The 22,414-nt window shown below is 40.9% G+C and overlaps 1 protein-coding gene across 1 annotated transcript; it reads right to left on the bottom strand.

The window, feature by feature from the left end:
- Positions 1-2,257: 2,257 nt before the first annotated feature.
- Positions 2,258-17,882, bottom strand: DNAJB11 (DnaJ heat shock protein family (Hsp40) member B11). Its single transcript, XM_082839930.1, has 10 exons — positions 17,441-17,882; positions 14,644-14,800; positions 10,545-10,642; positions 8,653-8,785; positions 6,690-6,832; positions 5,782-5,864; positions 5,046-5,103; positions 3,801-3,912; positions 3,191-3,350; positions 2,258-2,732 (listed from the first exon to the last, which is right to left on the bottom strand). The coding sequence occupies exons 1-10, from the start codon at positions 17,506-17,508 to the stop codon at positions 2,668-2,670; spliced, it is 1,077 nt and encodes a 358-aa protein (XP_082696056.1). The 5' UTR covers positions 17,509-17,882; the 3' UTR covers positions 2,258-2,667.
- Positions 17,883-22,414: the final 4,532 nt, after the last annotated feature.

Below are 22,414 nucleotides of genomic sequence, written 5' to 3' on the forward strand. Positions count from 1 at the left end.
TCCCAAGCCCATTTCTGGTAGGGAGCTTGCTGCCTCGGGGACCACCGCTCCATTTGGGGGCAGCATTAACTTCTGGGAAGGCAGTTGTACCTTAGTGCAAAAAGCTTGGGCTTTAAAGCCTGGTTTTCCGATCTTCCTGTCATCTCCACCACACCACCCTGTTACTATGCTTTATTACAAGAAAATCTATGGAACTTTGATACAAGTCTTTCCACATTATAATGTGCTTCAGAGAAAGCACTTAAAGTAAACTGAAGCTCACAAAGAGTCAATGGTAAAAGAATATTCTTTTTTAACTCATTCATTCATGGCCATCTGGACCATGGATAAACAGTAGTGACAAAGCCCCGTGAACATTCTTATTTATAGAAAAGCGTTATATCTGGGGTCTTTCTAGCTAAGAATAATAACTCTAGTTTGGTATGTGACTCTTTGCAAAAATCTTGGAAAAAATCAGCAAGTGCAAAAAATGATCAAGAGCTCTCCTGGGCTAAGATATAGAAGAGAAATGTTGATAATTACTCCTAAGAAATTTTTTACTACAGCAACTCAGTACATAATGAATATTAAATATACAAAAGTTCATGAAACACACATGTATTTATATGGGGCATTTGATTTCTAAGATAGATTTTCAGCATTTCAAATAAGCCTCTGAATTTTGTTCTTTTTCTTCACAAGTGAACACACAGTTGGATCACTCAAGTCCAAATAGTGTCTGGGAGCTTCCCTGGTGGTGCAGTGGTTAAGAATCCGCCTGCCAATGCAGGGGACACAGGTTCAGGCCCTGGTCCAGGAAGATCCCACATGCCGCAGAGCAACTAAGCCCATGCGCCACAACTACTGAGCCTGCTCTCTAGAGCCCACAAGCCACAACTACTGAGCCTACGTGCCACAACTACTGAGCCTATGCACCACAACTACTGAAGCCCACGTGCCTAGAGCCCGCGCTCCACAAGAGAAGCCACCACAATGAGAAGCCCGCACACCGCAGCAAAGAGTAGCCCCCACTCGCCACAACTAGAGAAAGAGCCCACGCACAGCAATGAAGACCCAACACAGCCAAAAATAAAAACAAATAGATAAATTTTAAAAAAAATAGTGTCTGATTGAGGTTAAAAGGTATGCTTTTTCTTTAATTTATTTTTGGCTGCGTTGGGTCTTTGTTGCTGCGCACGGGCTTTTCTCTAGTTGCGGCGAGAGGGGGCTACTCTTTGTTGCGATGCGCGGGCTTCTCGTTGTGGTGGCTTCTCTTGCTGCAAAGCACGGGCTCTAGGCGTGTGGGCTTCAGTAGTTGTGGCACGCGGGCTCAGCAGTTGTGGCTCGTGTGCTCTAGAGCACAGGCTCAGTAGTTGTGGCCCAAGGGCTTAGTTGCTCCATGGCATTTGGGATCTTCCCAGACCAGGGCTCGAACCCATGTAACCTGCATTGGCAGGAGGATTCTTAACCAGTGTCACCAGGGAAGTCCTGGTGTGCTTGTTCTTAACTGTTCTAAATGGATGAAATTTCCTCCCCACCACCTTTCCCCTAATTTTTATAAAACAGGGCAAAATAAATGAAAAGACAATAGCAGCATTGGCTGCTGTATAGCCAAAGGTGGGAATGTTGCTGGAACCAAACTGATGGCTAGAAGGCAGCTCCACACACTCTCTGCAACAGCAGTTGTTCAACAACATTGAAACATTCACTAGCTAAAGTAACATAAAGAATGTAATTTGACTGTATAATGTAGAAAAGGGAAGGAGGTTACAAAGTCAAATATATTGACGTCACATACCACCTGAATTAGGTTCCACTGGGAGAAGCAAATACAACATGCAACTCTACTGCTTCAAATTCATTTTCTAGGGCCGACAATAATCCTAGTTCCTAACACAAGCCGAAGACTTTTCAAACATGAGGTCAACTGAGATTGGATACATGAAAAGTGCTTTCTAAACAGTAAAGTTTCCATGTCAGATTTGATTATTCCCAAATTAAATGAGAGGGAATATACTTTCTCAAGGACAATTAGGTGGTTGTGTGACCTTGTTTCACCTACTCCAATCTCTAATTTTCTTCAGGCTCCTTTCTAGAAAGTGCCATGTGTGTTTAACTGGGTACAGGGACTGGATCTTCATCACTCTTCCACAGGTTTGTGCATTCATCTTGCTTGATGGGAGGAAAACCCAACTAGCTCACAGGCCCCAAGGAGGGAAACGAGGCTGATCAAGGAAAAATGACCAAAATGGAGATGGAAGAGACAACAGGGTAACTACACCAACAAGAAACAGGAGTCAAGAAAAAATTAACAACAAAATTGTATTTAAAAACAGACTTCTCCAGTTGGCATTTCGAATGAAATAGCTAACAATTAACTCCAACCCTTTATACTGTGTCTTTTGCTCCTGGAGTCCTCTTGCAGCTTTAATTCTTGAAACTCAGGTGGCAGCACCAGACATAAATCCCCAAAGGGAGAGGTATTATTAAACCTTTTGCTGGTCATTCTTTTCTCAACACGAATGGACAAATTCTTAAGCCCTCTTATTCATTTCATGACGATCATTAGAAGAAAAAAAAATTAAACCAAACTTGCATATCGAAAATGAAAACAAAAACAAAAAACCCTGCAGATAATAAATATCGCTGATTCACTTATTTTAAAACAAAGTCCAATTTTATTCGCTCTTAGTATCCTTGCAGTCCATTGTATACCTTCTGCACTGACCCTTGATTCAGCAGCTGTTTGATACCTGAGGAAAGAACGAACAAATGACTCCGTTAACAAAAAAGTGACTTCCCCAGAGTTTGAAGAACATGTTTCATGGGGAGGCTCACAAAAGGCCTTATGACAACCAGGGATCTGAATTAAACAAGTAACTACCAATGTCTAACTTTATCGCATGTGGATACCCATACATGCACGTCCAAGGTGAGCCCCTGTCTTGGTGTCTCAGGCACACATACCACACATACATCCCTCAAAATCCGATAAGAGGCAATTGAAATGGACAGAAAGCTCTTTGGCTGTCTTCCATTCCTTCTTCTTTGTCCTCTTTCCAGTTTTGACCTCTCTCACCTTTTCCTTTTTACTTAGGACCCACTGACTGGGCCCTCTTCTCAATCAGTCATTGCAGACTTCACCCCTAAGCCTCTAATCCTTCTAATGTAGACCTCATCTTTCCTTGAACAGTAAACATTATACCCTCACCTTCTCTTGCTTCCTCTGATAACTGTTCTTTTGGAAAATCCACATCAAAAGTGATTATCAAAGAGCCCTTGATGTTGTTGTTGTCAAAGTTGGGGAGCCCTTCCCCTTTCTTCCATAGCTTGGCTCCTGGTCTGGTGATCTTATCCCGGGAAATATGTACCTGGAAAGCAAAGGGGATGGACTGGAGCAGGACTGGTACTCTCGAAGCACAACACACAGCTTCCAGTGAGTACTGGCGCCCAGAGCCCATGTCATGGCTCAGAGCAGCAGGATGAAGGGGCAGGGGAAACATCATTAGGACAGTGTGAGCCAAAGAAAGAGAAGGTTTTCAAAAAGAAAAAGAAAAATGAAATACGTAAAAAAGTAAGGCTTTTACCAACGGAGACTGTAAAGACGAGACTGCCAAAGGCTGTGCAATCACCTGAGTAGCTGAGGGGTCTGTGGCGTTGTTACTGCTACACATTCAGCAGCAGAGTGAGGAAAGATGACAGGACAGAGCCTGAGCACTTAGTCCCCGTGGCTCCAAATGACTGAAGCGGCTGAAGTACCCTCAACAGCAGCCATGTGAAGGCTTTAAAAGGACAGGAAGCGGGAGAACTGGTTTGCTTACCTTGTGACCATCCAAGTGAGCAATATCCATCTCGAAGCCCACCAGAGACTCCACGAGGGAGACTGTCACGTTTGTGTACAAGTCATCTCCTCGCCTTTCAAATATTGGGTGCCTAGAACAGAACAAGGTAAAGATCATTAACTTCCAAAGTCTTTCTTTGGGAAGAGTTCAAAAAGTTTTTAGAAAAATCATGGAAAAGGATGAATGCCACTCTTTCAAGAAATAGGCATTTATTAGACACTCCTTTGTGTATAGTATTAATCAAGACTGTAAAGTAGCCTAAGATTTATTAAACCCTAATCTTAAGGAGCTTACAATCAGCAGAAGTCAAAGCACGTAATTAAAATACAAGTAACTAGATTATGGAAAAGAGAGAAGGACAACTTCTGGCTGTGGGACTGGGGGAGAAGGGCATCAGGGACGGGTCCTGGGGGGCTTCTAGAGCTGGGCTTGTAAGGCCCGATCAGCTCTGAAGCTGCAAATAAGGTGGGCGCAGGGGAGGGTGGGGATAGGGCAAGAGGGAATTCTGGCAAAGATAAGGACTTGAGAAGGTACCAGGTTTATTCAGGGAACAGTACATGTGCCAGTTTCTCTGGGAAGTGATGGGAAAGACAAGGTAGGTGAGGAAGGTTGGGGAAAGATCACCGAGATTAAAGAGTGCTATGAGGGAAAAAAGTCCTTGGCACTGGGGGCCCATTTCTCCATATTTGGGTGGGAACCTTGTTTCAATGAATCCTTAGAAACAGAGGTATCACTGGTTTCCAAAGTGGTAACAAGAGACAAGTGATAAACAAGAAAGCCTGAGTCCCAGGTAAAATTCTTATGTAAGTAGAACTGCACGTTGAAGAGAAGCCAACCAGAGAAGCTGCCCAGCAGCTGCAGATCATGTCACAGAAGCTCCTTTCTATGGAAAAGTCTCCCATTCTTGTATGGGGCCGTATTTCCTCAGTTAAAATCTCTGGTCTCCTTGTCTGCCTCTCTTTCACAGCTCTTTACTCATAATATCGATGCTTTCCTCCCAACATCTTTTGGACTTGGAAGTCCTGAGTAAATAAATAAATGGACTCAATCCTAGGCTCCAACCCCAAATTTTCAGTATGGCTGTAGAGTTACGTATTTAGGGTATTAAGGGCATGAAACAGAGGAAAAAGTCTGAAGTGCCCTGGTGGCCACCCATATTTCTCTAACCTGACTCCTCTGAAAAGCAAGGGCTAAAGAGAAGGCCTCTAAACTGAGATTACTTACTTGACAACTTTGATTCGGAACCGTAAGTCTCCTGGCTCTCCATCCACATGAGGCTCACCTTGTCAGAAGAGAAGAGATTACAGCACACTGTAAGCCACGCAAGTTGAACGCTGCGAATCTATTTAGCAGTTGAGAGAATTTTCTAAAGCCACTACCTTAGGCTTTGACTGTCAAGCCTATCTGTGAGAGCAGCGTGTCTGTGTCTACCTGGTTATGTCAAGTCTCAGATTATTAGTGAGGATCACCTGGGACTCAGACACAGCAATAAATAACTTGACCTACTTCCTAAACAAGGAATGATTCACTGGTCTCCTGAATCTGATGTTTTAAAGCTATTTTTCTTCTAGAGATTTAAATTTAACCCCTAAGTGAGGTCTGAGAGCATCTTATTAATGCCAACTAGAGTTACATAACTTCTTTCATTGCTGAGTTAAAATTAATCCATTAAGTTCTGAACATTTAAACTTTGACCTAACTTAGGCTACTTGACAGTAACTTTTGGCCATGATAATCAAAGGATAAACAGTAATGCTACTGCTTAAGTGGACCAGCCAGGATGCTTAAGGATGGTCATAAAAAGGCTTTCTGTGTCCTAAAACTGACTGAAGTGTGTTGGAAATGATATATGCATTTACTAGGTGGCCACGAGGTATGGGGTGAGGTGGGGGTGGGAGGTGTTCATAAGCAGGCGAGAGCATAAAGTTACAATAATAAAACATCAATATCAATATTTCACCTTCTCCAATAAAGGGGTACTCCATGCCATCTCTCACCCCAGGTTCAATTTCCACCTCCAGTGTTCGTTCTTCATTCACTAGTCTGAGACAAAGAGCATTTAAAAGAAAAAAATAAAGAAAGAAAATATAAACCAAACCCCAGATACAGATAATAAAGTTTTATCTACTCAATCAGACCTTTTCTCTTAGAAGACTATCCTGTATCCCTAAATGACAAAACCACCTGATATCCATTTACACCTTCCACTTGCCAAAAGCCAGGGCAAAGCTACTATATATCACATAACCATGCGATTGCTGACTCCAAAAAAGCCTGCAGTAGACTGATTGCCTTGAAGTGAGTGATCAGTAACAGAGAAAACTACTCGCACTTCCATAAATGTGCACCTGAAAGGACAGCATCATGTTTATCAAAAAATCTAACAGAAGAGTTTATCCTATTTGATTTTTTTCACTGATCCCACAAATAACTGAGCTAGTTTTAATATATACAATTGAAGGTTCAATTAAACAGTTGTATTTATAACATAAATCAGCAAATAGTACTTCTCTAATCTGAAATGTTAGCTGTACACATAAGATTGCTCTAAGTATTCCAAGTAGGAAAAAGGAAACATTCCAAGTAGGAAAATGGAAAAATATCAACATTTTTGTTAAGTATATTCAGAAATAAAGGGCACTGCTTATTAGTTCATAAACATAAAAGGAGATATTCTTAATAGATACTTTCAGAAAAAATTAAACTGTACATTTCTTTGCTCTATCCTCTGGCAGAACATGAGGGAGAGAGAGAAGGATGGGGGAGAGGGAGGGAAAAAAAATCTAGGTATGGACCATTGGCATTTTATTAGACAAATGAGATGATTAAAGTGTCCCTTGGCAGAGCAAAGAAGGTGCTTGCACTCACTTGACATTCGGGCACTCGTCGCAGACCACCTCCTGGGTCATCTGGAAGCGGCCGGGGCCCAGCTGGGTGGTCCGCATCTCCTGCCTGCAGTTGCACTTCCGTTTGCCAGGGGCCTGCCTTGCCACGGGTTTGTTTCTAACCACCTAGCAAGTACACACACAGGATCAGCTTCTCTCTTGTGTCCCACAGCCTTTGGTTTCCTCACCAGATCGGGACTCTGCGCACCTGCCGGGGTTGGCACTTCCCCTTCTCTCCCAAGCCATCCCTCAGGGAGACCCACAGCTGAGAGAAGTCTTGGAGGAGTTACAAGTCAGCTCCCACATAGGAGTTGAGCAAATGGATCTTTAACTGACTCAAATTCTAAAGGTGGAGAAGAGAGAGGAGGGTAAGAAAGAAGAGAACTGAAAGATAGTATGTGTGGAATCACCTTTTCTAAGCCATGACAATATACTACTGAGTTAAAGTAGTGCACAGAATTGCTATCTCTTGAGAAATCTGAGCTGTGTAAGGCGTAAGCCCTGAAGAACAACCACAGCCTTCAAAAGCTGGTTTGTGGCTCCCACCCCAGGATTAGTCATGATTAACCTCATGAAAACACTTCCTTGTTGCAGGCAACTCAATCTGGCAGTGTTTTCCAGTGCTGTCTCGATTCAGATACTCTAACCCGTAAGAAAAGACACAACGATCATCTCCTTGTAGCTGACGGCAAGTAAACATTCTGATCCCTCTAAATCACTAGAAGCTAAAATATATGAAGAAATGTAATCTTGATTTTGCCTGTTTAGTCAAACACCTACTAATCACAGGGCACGTGCTCATGCAGTGAGATGACATGAATGCCTGGAGAAAAATCCCTCAAAGCCTACGAACATATGAAAGCCCAGGTCAACAGAATAAGTAACAATAACAATAATTAGAGCCAACACTTTATAGCACTTAGTATGTGCCAAGCAAGGCCCTAATCACATATATTTATGAACCCATTTAATCTTCATAGCAGCTTTATGAGGTAGATGCTGCTATTATCTCCATTTTACAGAGGAAAGAATGAAAGCACAGAAAGGCTCAGTAATACGACCAAGGTCACATAACCAATGTATGGTAGAGCCAGGATTCTAAACCAGGCAGTCTAGCTCCAAACTCCGTGCTTTTAATCACTATGCTCTCTCAAGGTAACTTTTTCTTAAAAAGAACTTACCATGGGGGCATTTAAATAGCAAGGTCATATACATCCTTTACAATAATTAGATTAAAAAGGAATTTGTTTAGGAGCATGCTAACTGCAAAGAGTGATGCACATTATGTATTAGCAATGATGACAGACAACAGGTCTGCAAGGGAACATGGGAAATTAATAGTTTTACCTGGATATATGTACAAGACTTCCTAAAAGCACAGCTTGGAATTGAAAAAAAGTGGAGGTAACCTACATGCCTGTTGATGCAACGTGGTCACAATGAAATTCTCTTCAGCAGAATTATAGCTATAAGCAAGAACATGGATGAATTCTGACAATATTAAGAGTGAGTAAAAAAGGCCAGTCTCAGAAGATAATGTATAGTATGATATCATTTTTACAAAGTCAAAAACAGTGAAAGTAAACAATATATTATTCAGGTATTCCTATATATGTAATAAAACAAACAAACACGAGTGGCAAGGGAACAATAAAGACAAAACTCAGGATATTAGACAGTTACCTGGGAAAGGAGGCAAGTGAATGGAATAGGGAAGTAGCATGTAGGTAGATATAACTCCTGGTATTGTTTTATTTAGTTCTTGGGCTGAGTGATGAGTTCATGAAATAATAACAGCATATCATGAACCAAGAATTATGATTAATTCAATTCTATACACCTCCCCACCCCCTAAAAGACAGAGAAGGTACGTAGAAACCTCTTGTTTTTAGTCATAAGAACACATTCTGGGAGTCAATATTAATAGCTGTATAGTTTGGACTTACTTCTACAAAATTTCCTGCATATACTTCTTCCAAAGTGACTTCTAGATCTACAATAATATCACTTCCTCTTGGAATATTTCTGTCTTGCTGACGAGGGGTTCCTCCAAACATGAAACCAAAATCTCCAAAGAAGCTGTTGGTAAGTGTAAAATCATCATGAAAAGAAATCAGAGTTCACCTCTTACAATTTTAGTTTTCTTCACATTGATAAAATATTGTGTCCCACCAGTGAGCAAAACTGAAAGACATTTTAATACATTGGAGTCATACATCATACACAATTTTCAATTTATATAATGTCAACTATATTGCCCCACTACAAAAAAATTTACTTTTTAATATTGTCCAGACACACAGTACAGTGTATACAGTATGCCAATGAATTCTTAATCAATGAAAAAATAATCTCTCTCAATACTGACAAATATCAGGATATAATGGAGACGGAGAGAAAGGGTATAGTCTATATAAATTCATGTATTGCCAAACCTAATGGTAATTTTGGACATTTGTAGTGTTCACCTTTACATGCTTTTTTAGAAACTAACTTCGCTGAAACAAGCTACTGCTTTGTACAAGAATCTTGGAAACATAATTAAACTAAAAAAGCATCAGCCTTAGTAAAACTCTGGATCTTACAGAAAAGGAAGTTCTGGTCTCATAAGACCAAAATTAATTTGTTAAGTAACAGAAGCGTCACTTTGAGATTACTATAAACAGTGACCTTCAATTGCATAGGCGTTCTAATCTTGATGTTAAGTTTTGGTTATTAAGAGCCTCAGATGTTAGCACAGTGATGACAAATATACAACAACCCCAACCCCTCCTAAAAACAAAACCAAAACCCAATCTTGGTGAATGGATTCCCTGAATCTTAAATAAAAGCAAAGAGGGAGGATTTTGGTGGGGAAGGAGCAAGGGCAGAGCCTTTTTTCTTTCTGGCATCCCTGGGTATCACTTCTAACTGCTAAGGGGTTCAAACAGGACACTTCCCTGGTAGGCTGAAGCAGCCAAATCAATCCTGGGGAAGAGAAAGATTTCCTAATAATATTACTCACACATCGTCCTACGTCCTGAAAATCTACTGTCACCCCCAAACACTAAATGAGGGAAGCTGTTGTACCAACAGTGATTCTTACTTCTTTTGGGGAAGCGTTCACAAATCTGAAGAAATCTGAGAATCTAAAGAAAATTCTCTTTGAGAATCTGAAGAATCTGAAGAGAATCTGAAGAAAGCAATGCATCCTCTCCCCATAGAAATGCATATTCAAACATCTTTTTATTTATAAAACCCCAGATCAAGATCTCCTATTTATGCATCATCAGGACATATGAAAATCCAAATGCTCAACAAAGAGGGGCTCAAAGAGCGGGAAGGAAAGATGTTTATTATTCCAGCCTCTCAGCACTCCCAGAAAGCTGGGATGAGGAGCCTCTAACCCAACTCCTTCCAACAATGCTGATTATCATAATCATCCCTCTCTGGTGGACAGGATGAAGAGTCAGTTTTGGGTATGAGAGTAGGAATTTCTCTCTCCGCTTGTAAGAATCACCTTTGCTCATTAAGTGGTTTGGCAGATTCTAAGACAGCAAGGAGATAAAATGGACTGGTTTCCGACATATATCCCCCCCAACACAGTCAGGGTTGATTTAATTGATATGGTTGGCTAGATGGACATCCCTTTTAGTGCCACCTGTCTTTTCTGGAGCTTTGTGAAAATAGAGGAGTATATTCCCACAGAAAGGATGATGAATGACCTCTTGGTCAAGGATCAGTTGAGTTGTACTCTTCATCGAAAGCTTCTGAACAAGGGAGCAAGGATAATTCTTTAATAATCACTAAGTGATCCATTCTCCGACACTAATACCCTGCAGATAGATAAATTACTTACTGTGAAAAAATGTCTCCATGGGAGCTCTGATGCCCATCTTTTAATCCTTCTTCACCATAAGTATCATATTGTTTCCGTTTCTCACTATCTGACAGAACCTGGGGGCAAAAGCCAGTGGAAGAAAAGATTATGAGTTGGTAATATTCAGGTAAGGTGAATTCACATTTATGTTTTTGTTTTTTTAAACTCTGATACTGTGTGTAAAATTTTAGTGGAATTCAGTTTTCATTATGTATGGTATTAAGGCATGTTTATAAAGTTATTTTCTTTATCAGATTAAATTCTTTGATCAGTGCTCATTTTGTAACTTTCCACAATGCTCCATTCATGTTTTTAATTTAAATTTATCAAAACTCACCTAGCCACATAAATATCATGCTGGAGATTAGCGACATGGCTATGAATGTGAGGGCAGTAACAGGAAGAGGTGAGATGAATTCCTCAGGTTTACTTCCCGTGTAGTTTGACTCCAGTGTTTAGGCTGTTAACCACTATGTTATATTCTGTCTCTAAACTATAAACTAGGACATGACTATGACAGACTGTCATTAGTCACAGAAGCAGTAAATTAGGACAGCCGTCAAGTTTGCTCAGCCCTACACATCTATATCATAACCCCTGCACCCCACTACCACACACACATTAAGAGACTGGTAAGTCAAGGGACTCCAATGACAGGTCTCCAGAAAGCTCTACACTGCAATATTTTCATATTCCCTTTTCATTCTTTTGATTCATGTAGAAATCCATTTGTGGAAGAATGCTGTCTGCCACACACAGCTCATAACCTCCTGAGTTTGAACTGCAAAGAGTGAAAAGGGACACTGCTCTATGAAGGACGCTCAAGCTCAATTTCACAATTTGAAAAGACTTTCTGAAGTTTTAATGCTTTTAGAAAACTACATACTCAGTCACAGGTATATGCTTTCTCATTGGGACCATTCCATATATAGAACTAAAGAATGTAAAACAAAATAAGCTTCAATGTTCTTCAAAATTTGCCCTCCCCAAAAAAAAGCTTCCCATTTACTTAGAGCATTCTGAAATATATGCACACATATAACTTTGAAAATTGAATAACTTTATGTTATTTGATATTCTTAAATGTCTATTTAGATAGCAGACTGAAGGAGAAAGTTATTTCAAACCCATACTTGTGTTGGCTCAGGAAACGTGAGGTTGGAAGTAGATGGGGCTTGTTGACTCAGCAAAAGAAAGGGAAGATCTAACTGGCGTACGTAAATAGGACACACTTTTGGCTCAGGGCCTGAATGATGTGTAAGGTGCCACAGCAAAAATCCACTAACATTTAAGATACATTTAGAAGGATAAAAAGAAATTCAGTGTACAGGAGAGTGAGCATTCTTAAAAGCAAAGACAAATGGGTTAGTCTAGAAGTGACCAGAGTACTCAACTAAAGCCACTGTGATAGAACAGGTGAGAAAAAAATAGTTTGGTAAATATCCTAAAAAAATAGCCACTTTGGGGAAGTAGAAATGGGCAGAGTTAACTTTAAAAACAAACAAAACAAAACAAAACTCATTATTATGTGATCTGGATTTCCAATATTTTCATTTTCAAGTCTACTTCTCTGTTCCTGTCTTAGCAAAGAAATGAACCCCACATTTGGGTCCATAAGAAACACCATTTCAAAACCCCAAAACAAAGACTATTTTTTTAAGTCAGCTTCTTTTTGGACATAGGAGGCTTCTGTAATAACTACCCCCAAATTACTCTTAAAGTTATCTATTACCGTTCACTTACTCCTCACTTTTCTTCTGTCTAAGGAATGCAACTTTATTCCATAGTCTTGGAAACTTTTATTATTAAAAGAAAAAAAGGAGTTTCTTAGTTGATTGGCCAACCAACCAGAGTCTCAACTAATTAAAATGCCAGTAGTAATCCCAGCTCAGTAGAGAAGACAGATTTGTATTCACAAAAGACTCTTCAACTTTACTTTACTGGGATTCTGACTTGTGAACACTAATTTATCTAAGGACCAAAGGCAGGCAATCAAGTGAATGATACAAAGAAAAAAGAAAATTTGAACTAGTGACCAGAAAGGTTCTTAAGAGTTAAACTGCAATATCATGAATGATCTATGTATAGCCTTGCCTAGGTCATGGCTAAAGAACATGGTAGAGTTTTTTTTTGTTGTTGTTGTTGTTGTGGTACACGGGCCTCTCACTGCTGTGGCCTCTCCCGTTGCGGAGCACAGGCTCCGGACGCACAGGCTCAGCGGCCATGGCTCACGGGCCCAGCCGCTCCGCGGCACGTGGGATCCCCCCGGATCGGGGCACGAACCCGCGCCCCCTGCATCGGCAGGCGGACTCCCAACCACTGCGCCACCAGGGAAGCCCATGGTAGAGTTTTTAAAGAGCACGGTAAATTCTTAGCAACAGCTTCCCCAGAAAATATTTTTGATTATTGGGTTCCTAGCAAGCAATGGGAATACGCATGGGAAATACAGTGTGAAATATGGAATCCATATTATCAACGAGAAAGAAAATGTTACATACAGTAATTTAGGAGGGTCCACCAACCCTCTCAAGTTTATTTGTGGGCCCGAGGTTAGGAACTTTGGTCCTACAGGTGTTGAGAGAAGAAAGGGAAACCCCATTAGTTCTAGGTTTCACCTGGGTATATAAGTCACTGTTTTGGTTCATTCACTTCTTTAACCTAGGAGGCCTTGGGATCCCTTCCTTCTGGGTTTTTTCCACTAAAATATTTTTCAGATTTGTTTTCAGTCTTCTCACTATACAGGGATTTAATTTGAATTCAGAAGTTGTAGCTCTCTGACTTTTGGAGTCAAATTATTTTTTTCTGTGCCCTTTTAGAAAATGTGAATAAATGGTGACTAGAATTGATAACACTGTATTGTATAACTGAAATCTGCTAAGAAAGCAGAGCTTAAATGTTCTCACCAAAACAATAAATATATGAGGTGATGGATGAACTAGATGGGTGAAATCCTTTCACAATGTATATGTGTACCAAGTAATCACAATATATACTCTAAATATCTTACAATTTTATTTGTCAATTATATCTCAATAAAGCTGAAAAGAAAAAGTATAACCACAGAATAATAGTAGTCTATTTCTAGGGGAAAGGTGAATTGCAACACACACAAAACAGCTAACTCCTAAATTAATACATATGAAAGATTATCAGTGACTTATTTGTAAAATTTTTTCACCACTGTGTTGAAAGGTTCTGTGTATAATGGTTTTTCAAATAGTAAAAAGATTATTAAGCATTCAGTAAATATTCCTCTGTGTTGTTAAAAACACTTTTTTAAATGGTAATAAGAATATGCCCAGCTCTACCAAATCTCAAGGTGTCCTAATGAAGATTAAATGAGATGATACACATGAAAGTATTTTGACCTCTAGATTACAGGTTGCAAATTCAAACTACAGCTGTGTTTTCTTTGATTTGCACGAAAAAGAAAATTTTAAATTGAATTAGTTACCAACATTTTACAACCAGGAGAATTTACCAAAAAATCAGGATTTCCACTCCTCTTGAAAAATTAAATGATCTGGCCACGGTGTGCAAACACAGTGGTTGCATCTGTATATGGCAAAAACTGGCTGGTGTTGAATAACAGCTGTTCCCTTGAAATGGGGCAAGAAGTCTTCAGCTTGTCACAGTCCTCTTCAATCGCTACTGATTCCTAACATGGAGGTAGAATATCCACTCTCCTGTTTTATCTTATACCTGCCCTGAATGTTATCTGCCTGATCCACATGGGCACATGTGGATTTGCAATCCTCATTTAGATTTTATTTCTGTTTCTGGCTCCAACTCTCAAACGGATTGATTGATCATCAATCTACGTATTAACCTACCGATCCTATTTTCTTTCATTCGTCTTTTTCAACATTACTCTCCTTAATAAGACAAATACTGAAATGAAAAGGGCAGGAAGTAGCACCTACTAACATTAATGTACAATATAGCATCAACTGCTACTTTTATCTATTGTCAATTTTTTTTTAAAAAGTGACTTGAAAAATGGGAGTGTTACTCAGCATTACATGGCTTTTTCTGTATCTGTAGGTTTTATTCACACTTTATCCTTTTCCTGACTCACCTCATAAGCAGCACCCAGATCCTGGAATTTCTCCTGCGCTCGAGGATCATCAGGATTCCGGTCAGGATGAAGCTGCAGGGCTAGTTTCCTGTAGGCCTTTTTAATATCCTTTATAGAGGCACTGCGAGGCACCCCTAAGATCTTATAGAAATCTCGCCTGAGGGTGGGGGAGAGGGAGAAGATATTTCATTGAAGAGTTAATACATTACATTTTTAAAAATGAAATTTTTTCCTTTACATTTAGGTTTGTGTCTGAGCAAAGAGGTAGGAAAATGAAGGTACCCACGTGACACACGAAAAAGAATGACTAAAAAGAGAACACACCAGAATTTGTAATGAGTCTCATATTGAAGTAATCACAATGAGAGGCTACGTACTTTTTGAACAATACTAGAATTATTCAAAATATCTCTGGCATTCTTCTCTTAGAACTACCTTTAGTCAAGAAAGTCATTTTCTTATTTTATGGTCACACATCATTTTCAACCAAGAACTGTATACTCAAATTGACTCTCATTTATCTCCCCTATTATTGACTTCAAATGACTTTTGACTGCTTCCAAAGGTCAATCTCAAAGGATGAATTTCTTTGTTCAAAAAGATTATGTCACAGAAATGTTCTAACAGTAGCACTCTTGGAATGTTAAAGATGAAGTGACTGAAGTTAACTTCAGAGGTTAACACAGAGGTTAAGTCAAAGCCCAAATAAAAAGCTTGAAGAGAGAATAACACCCATTTGAATGGATGAGTTGTGGAGTTTTTTGCTGAGAGAGAAAATTTCAATTTTGCAGTCATTACTAGTGGTTATACTAGTTTGTCTAGGTCAAGTCTTAATTAGAGACAGCTGCTGGAACCCATATGCAGGCGCCTATAAGTCCCAGCAGCTGCAAATATGTACATGGCATGAGCTAGGAGATAAAGTGGAGATCCACTGACCTCCTTGCCAGGAACTATGTTGGAACCAAATTAATTGTAAAGGGAATCTTTGCAGGAAGGGCCAATGGGAAGACAGAATAAAGACTAACAAACTTTTAGGGCAGGGACCATAGCCAGCCCATAGAAGACACCAATAAATATTCGTTGAATGAAATGAATAAATAAGCATGCTCACAAAAGTCTATTCATTTTGCCAGAGTCAGCAGAAATTACTCTGAAAATGCATTTTCTCAACCAAAGGGATGGGAAAGTTGTTCACAGGGAGATGATGTAGTAATGATGGTAATTTTAAAATGCAGTGCGGAAAAATGCATTGGGGTATCAAGATCCACGTAATATATGACAGAACTTTTTAAAAAAATGTATTTCATAAGCTCTTAGTCACACTTCAGGAAAATCATTTAATCATTTTATGTATAAATTTTAAGAACTATCACTGACAAGGGGTTCCATGAGGATTATTTAGGTGCTTTATCGCCACACCCCCAAAATCTGCAAAAACTTGACATCTCTTGAGACAAGAACTAAATAAATCAAAAGTTTCACTAATGTTAATGACAAAAGAGCTAGCTATATAAAAAATGAGGCTTAGGATATACTTAATATAAAAATGGTTACGTAACAGCTGAGAAAAATACAGGGAAAAGATGGCTGGCATAACTCAGCATCAACATGACGGTTCCCAAGAGAATCCTTTAGGAAAAACTGAAGTTTATAGCTACAGTACTAACAGTATTTATCCTGACATCTTGTTTAAACAACTTAAGGTACCCATTCCTTTAAGTGCAAAATACTAACAAAAAACATGTTTAAAAACCCAATAAAGCATTACCTAGGAGAAGTTAATTTTTTCAGAAATTTAATATGTTTCACAAGAAAAAAAAACCAACAAAGTTGAAGCATATATGCACAGGGAAAAAACTTTTAAGAGAATAACAAGTACTTAAAGTTTAAAGCTCTGCTAGGTAGTGCTTTCTACATTCAGAGTAACCTATAAATTTGTCAAAAGCTACGACTTTACTATTCCCCACATTCTAAAATATGAGCCTGGCATATCATACCCTGTGGTCAGCAGGCCTATACGATAGTGGATCTTATTAAAGGCCGGAGAATCTCAAGAGTTCAGGTGGTCCTACTTCCTTCAAACAGGTGGCACATTATCATCCTCATGTCACAGATGAGAATTAAAATGTTCCTTCAAGGTCACATAATTCGTAAGTGGGGTGGGGGTGGGGGGGGTGGACTAGAATCCCAGTCTACTACCTATTGGTGTAGTAGTGGAAATGTTTTTTCCCCGCTCGTAATACCATTCAGCTTCCTAAGAATGCTCCATGGAGAGACAGTGAGGCATGATGACAACTCAGGCTCAGCATCTCAAGAAGCTGAGAAGTACAAGGGCTCTCCCAAGGGTCTGCCTTGCTCCCTCAATCCAACTTCCTTCAATCCCAGCATGGCCTCCCTAACCTGTCCTCCCCACTTCCTCACTTGGCCTGGCATCATAACCCACCCACTTAATGTCCGCCCAATGGCTTGTTGCAGGCTCAACACTGCATCGTCCTCTTCTCCAGCTCAGCAGCCCCCTCACACCACGTTGCTTTTGGCACTGCATCCAACCCCCACTTCTCTAGGCAAATCTAGCTCTAGGTCTTCTGGGTCTAAGCCCCTCTCACCCGTATCACCCTCTGCTCTCCTCTGCACCCCACAAGCCTGGCCCACGCTACCCATTCCTCCGCTCCACCGCCTCACCATAGCAACGCCCCTCTCCACTCCCCCAGTCTGACAATGCCCCCTCCTCCCTCAAGCCCCCTCCCCAGCCAAGACTGACTTAAGGGCCCCGTGCCCGCGGATGCCAGTTCCTCACCCGGCGATCACGGCCCCGATGAGGTACAGCAGCAACAGGCAGAAGGTGCCCAGGTTCTGCGGGGCCATGGTCTCTCTGTGCGGGCCCCTGACCCCCGCACTCTTCACAGCCTCCGCCGCCGCCGCCGCGTCGGCTCGCCAGCCCACCCGGCCCTGAGAGGCCGCCTCACGCCGGAGTCTCCGACTTAGTCGGGAGCGACAGCTAGCTTGCCCCCCTCCTCTACCAGTCCACTTCCCGGGAGTCCCGAGTCCCGGCGAGAGAAGCACCCAGCGGGCCAGAGCCAATCGCTGCTCGGGACATCACACGCGGCCGGCGCCTCACAGCCAATCAGCGCAGTACACTTCACCTCCGAGGCGGTGAGGCCGGCCAGTTAGGCTTCGGAACTGCAGCCGCAGCTCCCGGCCAATTAGAAGGGGAAACGTCAGAGAATCGTGCCGCCGCAGGAATCCACTCAGCCCCGGCACCTGCGAGTCGCAGAAAATTACGTAAAGATTGGTGGTGGGGAAGGGTTCCAAAAGCCGGCATCGCGGTACACACAGTTTCCCTCCGCCCGCCTCCTTGGACTCTCCACCAATCACGGGGCTCCTCCTCCAGCACTGACCAATTGCGGGAGGGAGGTTTTATCTTGGTTACGAGTCTCGGAATTTCATTCACCTAGAGCTAGGCGCTGTACGCCGGAGAGGAAGGACGCGGGCGAAATGGGCGGGGACAATGACTCCACGCCAACAGTACGGCTGATGCACAGCTTAGATCATATTTTATCTTCTAACAAACCTAGGAGAAAATTGTCTCGGTTTCGCAAAGAAGAGGCTGATGAGGAGTGGCCCTGGAAGCAGACTTAGGTTCGGATTCAGCTTCCACCACTTCCTAGCGGTGAGAACATGCTCCCTCCCCGCTCCCAGCCTGACACTAAGCTGCTTTATCTACAAACCTTAGGCAAAGCGTTTACTGGTAGTGTTGTGAAATTTTAGTAGGAGAAAATCTGTAAACCGTCTAGCACAGCGTCTGGCACATAGTAAGCACGCAAAGAACAATAAATATTACAGTTAAGAGAACGGATCCCCCCCCCCCCATTTTTGCTCATTTCAGTAATTGCACCACCTAGTTGTTCACTACAAAACGTTAGGTGTCTTCCTTGATTCTCTCCTGTATCCCCTATCCAAATCTTTACCTTTAAACCATATATTGAATCTGTCCACTATTCTACATCTCCACTACCTCTCTGGGCTAAGTCACAACATCTCCCACCTGGCAAGGGCTTCCTAACTGGTCTCCCTGCCTCCACTCGTAATATCTTAGTATCTTTTTTTCACCCCGTCCCTTCCCCCTGCCATGATTTTTTACAAACATGTCAGATCATATAATTTGTCTGCTTAAAAGCCTCGAATGGCTTTTCAATGCACTTGCAATAAGATCCCAAGTCTTTATATTTATACTAGCTTATAGAAACATTATTTCTCAATAAAGCTGGGGAAAAAGAACAAAAATCTTATATGATCTGTACCCTCACCTAGTATACTCCTTACCACGTTCCAATAAAAGTGGTTTCTTTTCTCTTTTCTGAATACGCCAAGCTCATTCCTGCCTAGGGCATTTGTTCTAGCTGCTCTCTGCCTGAAACGCTCTTTCCTCAGATCCTAACATGGGTGGCTCCTTTTTAAACTCAGATAACAGCTTAAATTCACCACCTCATAGCAGACTTCCCTGACCAACCAATCAAAATTAGCCCCTACTGAGTCTCTATTCTTACAGTGTGCTATTTTATTATTTCCATCCCTGCCCCCCACACTCACACACATTGGAATGCCACTTTCATGAAAGCATGAATCTGTACTGTTTTGTTCACAGCTGTCTAGAACAGCAACCTAGAACAGAGCCTGTGACAGAGACACAGTCGCTTTGACTGTGATCTTCGTGTGCTGGCTTCTTATTCTTCAGGCCTCAGCTCAGATTCGGCACTCACCCCTTTCCCCAAATTTCGTAACACTTACTAACAACTGAAATTATCTATTTTATTTTCCTAATGTATTATCTATTCTCCCTATTAAAATATACACTCCAAGAAAGCAAGAACCTTATCTGTTTTGTTCACTGCTGTAATCCTAGTGCGTAGCACTGTGCCAGACAGAGTGCAGAGGTAAGAGGTAGACCAGGTTACTGCTTTCAGGAAGATGCCTACTAGGGGAGAGAGGCCACATAAAAGAGGAACTAAATTGCATTTTATGGTCTTATTTACCTTTGTATCTCCCATACCTAGAGAGGCCATAAACGAACTAAGAAAGCAGGAAATGACCTTTCCTTTAACATCAGGAACAAGACAAGGATGTCCACTCTCACCACTATTATTCAACATTGTTTTGGAAGTCCTAGCCACGGCAATCAGAGAAAAAAAAGAAATAAAAGGAATACAAATTGGAAAAGAAGAAATAAAACTGTCACTGTTTGCAGATGACATGATACTATACATACAGAATCCTAAAGATGCCACCAGAAAACTACTAGAGCTAATCAGTGAATTTGGAAAAGTTGCAGGATACAACATTAATGCACAGAAATCTCTTGCATTCCTATACACTAATAATGAAAAGTCTGAAAGAGAAATTAAGGAAACACTTCCATTTACCATTGCAACAAAAAGAATAAAATACCTAGGAATAAACCTACCTAGGGAGACAAAAGACCTGTATGCAGAAAACTATAAGACACTGATAAAAGAAATTAAAGGTGATACCAACAGATGGAGAGATATACCATGTTCTTGGATTGGAAGAATCAATATTGTGAAAATGACTATACTACCTAAAGCAATCTATAGATTCAATGCAATCCCTATCAAACTACCAATGGCATTTTTTATGTAACTAGAACAAAAAATCTTAAAATTTGTATGGAGACACAAAAGACCCTGAATAGCCAAAGCAGTCTTGAGGGAAAAAAACGGAGCTGGAGGAATCAGACTCCCTGACTTCAGACTATACTACAAAGCTAAAGTAATCAAGACAATATGGTACTGGCACAAAAACAGAAACATAGATCAATGGAACAAGATAGAAAGACCAGAGATAAACCCACGCACCTATGGCCAACTAATCTATGACAAAGGAGGCAAGGATATACAATGGAGAAAAGACAGTCTCTTCGAAAAGTGGTGCTGGGAAAACTGGACAGCTACATGTAAAAGAATGAAATTAGAACACTCCCTAACACCATACACAAAAATAAACTCAAAATGGTTTAGAGACCTAAATGTAAGACCAGACACTATAAAACTCTTAGAGGAAAACATAGGCAGAACACTCTTTGACATAAATCACAGCAAGATCTTTTTTGATCCACCTCCTAGAGTAATGGAAATAAAAACAAAAATAAACAAATGGAACCTAATGAAACTTAAAAGCTTTTGCACAGCAAAGGAAACCATAAACAAGACGAAAAGACAACCCTCAGAATGGGAGAAAACATTTGCAAACGAATCAACGGACAAAGGATTAATCTCCAAAATATATAAACAGCTCATGCAGCTCAATATTAAAAAAACAAACAACCCAATCCAAAAATAGGCAGAAGACCTAAATAGACATCTCTCCAGAGAAAACATACAGATGGCTAAGAAGCACATGAAAAGCTGCTCAACATCACTAATTATTAGAGAAATGCAAATCAAAACTACAACGAGGAATCACCTCACACCAGTTAGAATGGGCATCATCAGAAAATGTACAAACAACAAATGCTGGAGAGGGTGTGGAGAAAAGGGAACCCTCTTGCACTGTTGGTGGGAATGTAAATTGATACAGCCACTATGGAGAACAGTATGGAGGTTCCTTAAAAAACTAAAAATAGAACTACCATACGATCCAGCAATCCCACTACTGGGCATATACCCAGAGAAAACCATAATTCAAAAAGACACATGCACCCCAATGTTCATTGCAGCACTATTTACAATAGCCAGGTCATGGAAGTAACCTAAATGCCCATCAACAGACAAATGGATAAAGAAGATGTGATACATATATACAATGGAATATTACTCAGCCATAAAAAGGAACGAAATTGGGTCATTTGTTGAGACGTGGATAGATCTAGAGACTGTCATACAGAGTGAAATCAGAAAGAGAAAAACAAATATCTTATATTAACGCATATATGTAGAATCTAGAAAAATGGTACAGGTGAACCAGTTTGCAGGGCAGAAATTGAGACACAGATATAGAGAACAAACGTATGGACATCAAGGGGGTAAAGCCGCGGGGGTGGTGGTGGTGGTGGTGTGATGAATTGGAAAATTGGGATTGACATGTATACACTGATGTGTATAAAACTGATGACTAATAAGAACCTGCTGTATAAAAAATAAATTAAATTTTAAAAAAAGCAGGAAATGACCAAAAATCAAAATATGGAGTTTTAGAGGAAGGAGTTATGTTCCTATGATGGGTGAAATCCAAAAAAGCTTCCTGAAGGCGGTAACATGTAGGAAAAGCTAACAAGGAGCTAACCCTGGTGGCTCTCGCTTCAGACATCCTGGGGTTTGTGTCTTAGCTCGGTCTCTGTGTTACTTTCACATCTCTAAGCCCTCATCAGTAAAACAAACGTACTTAACTTAGAGGGCTCTTAGGAAGACTGAGATAAGATACGTAAAGGTGCTTTAATCGGTGCCCAGCCCACAGTAAGCATTCTATAAATGTAAACTGTCATTATCATTATTGTTACTGATCAAAGCGTGCTGACCTTACCAGCAGCTAGTGGCTGACCACAGCTCTGTGGAGCAATGGAAAACTTCCTAATACCCTGAGTAGAAAGGCGCGACACCACAAACCGGCCGGATCTGGCTCCACGTTCCAGCATCAAGGACTCTCAGCCTCAGCCAACTGTTTCCCAAATCGCGGAAGAAGTACCGGGCCGCTCTAGCAACGTTTTCGTCCAGCTCTCGGTGGTGCGAGGCCTCGCGCTTGCGCAGTGGGTGGGCGG

The sequence above is a fragment of the Leucopleurus acutus genome, assembly GCF_964270905.1.
Source record: "Leucopleurus acutus genome assembly, chromosome: 5".
NCBI classification, from domain to species: domain Eukaryota; kingdom Metazoa; phylum Chordata; class Mammalia; order Artiodactyla; family Delphinidae; genus Leucopleurus; species Leucopleurus acutus.

Bases quoted from the DNA above. Each gene is read 5' to 3' on its own strand.
- DNAJB11 (XM_082839930.1), bottom strand. From the start codon at position 17,508: ATGGCCCCGCAGAACCTGGGCACCTTCTGCCTGTTGCTGCTGTACCTC. The intron at 6,833-8,652 runs GTAAGTCCAAAC...TGTACTTGCTAG, and splicing joins ATGCAGGAAATTTTGTAGAA to GTGGTTAGAAACAAACCCGT. The intron at 5,104-5,781 runs GTGAAATATTGA...TCTTCTGACAAG, and splicing joins GTACCCCTTTATTGGAGAAG to GTGAGCCTCATGTGGATGGA.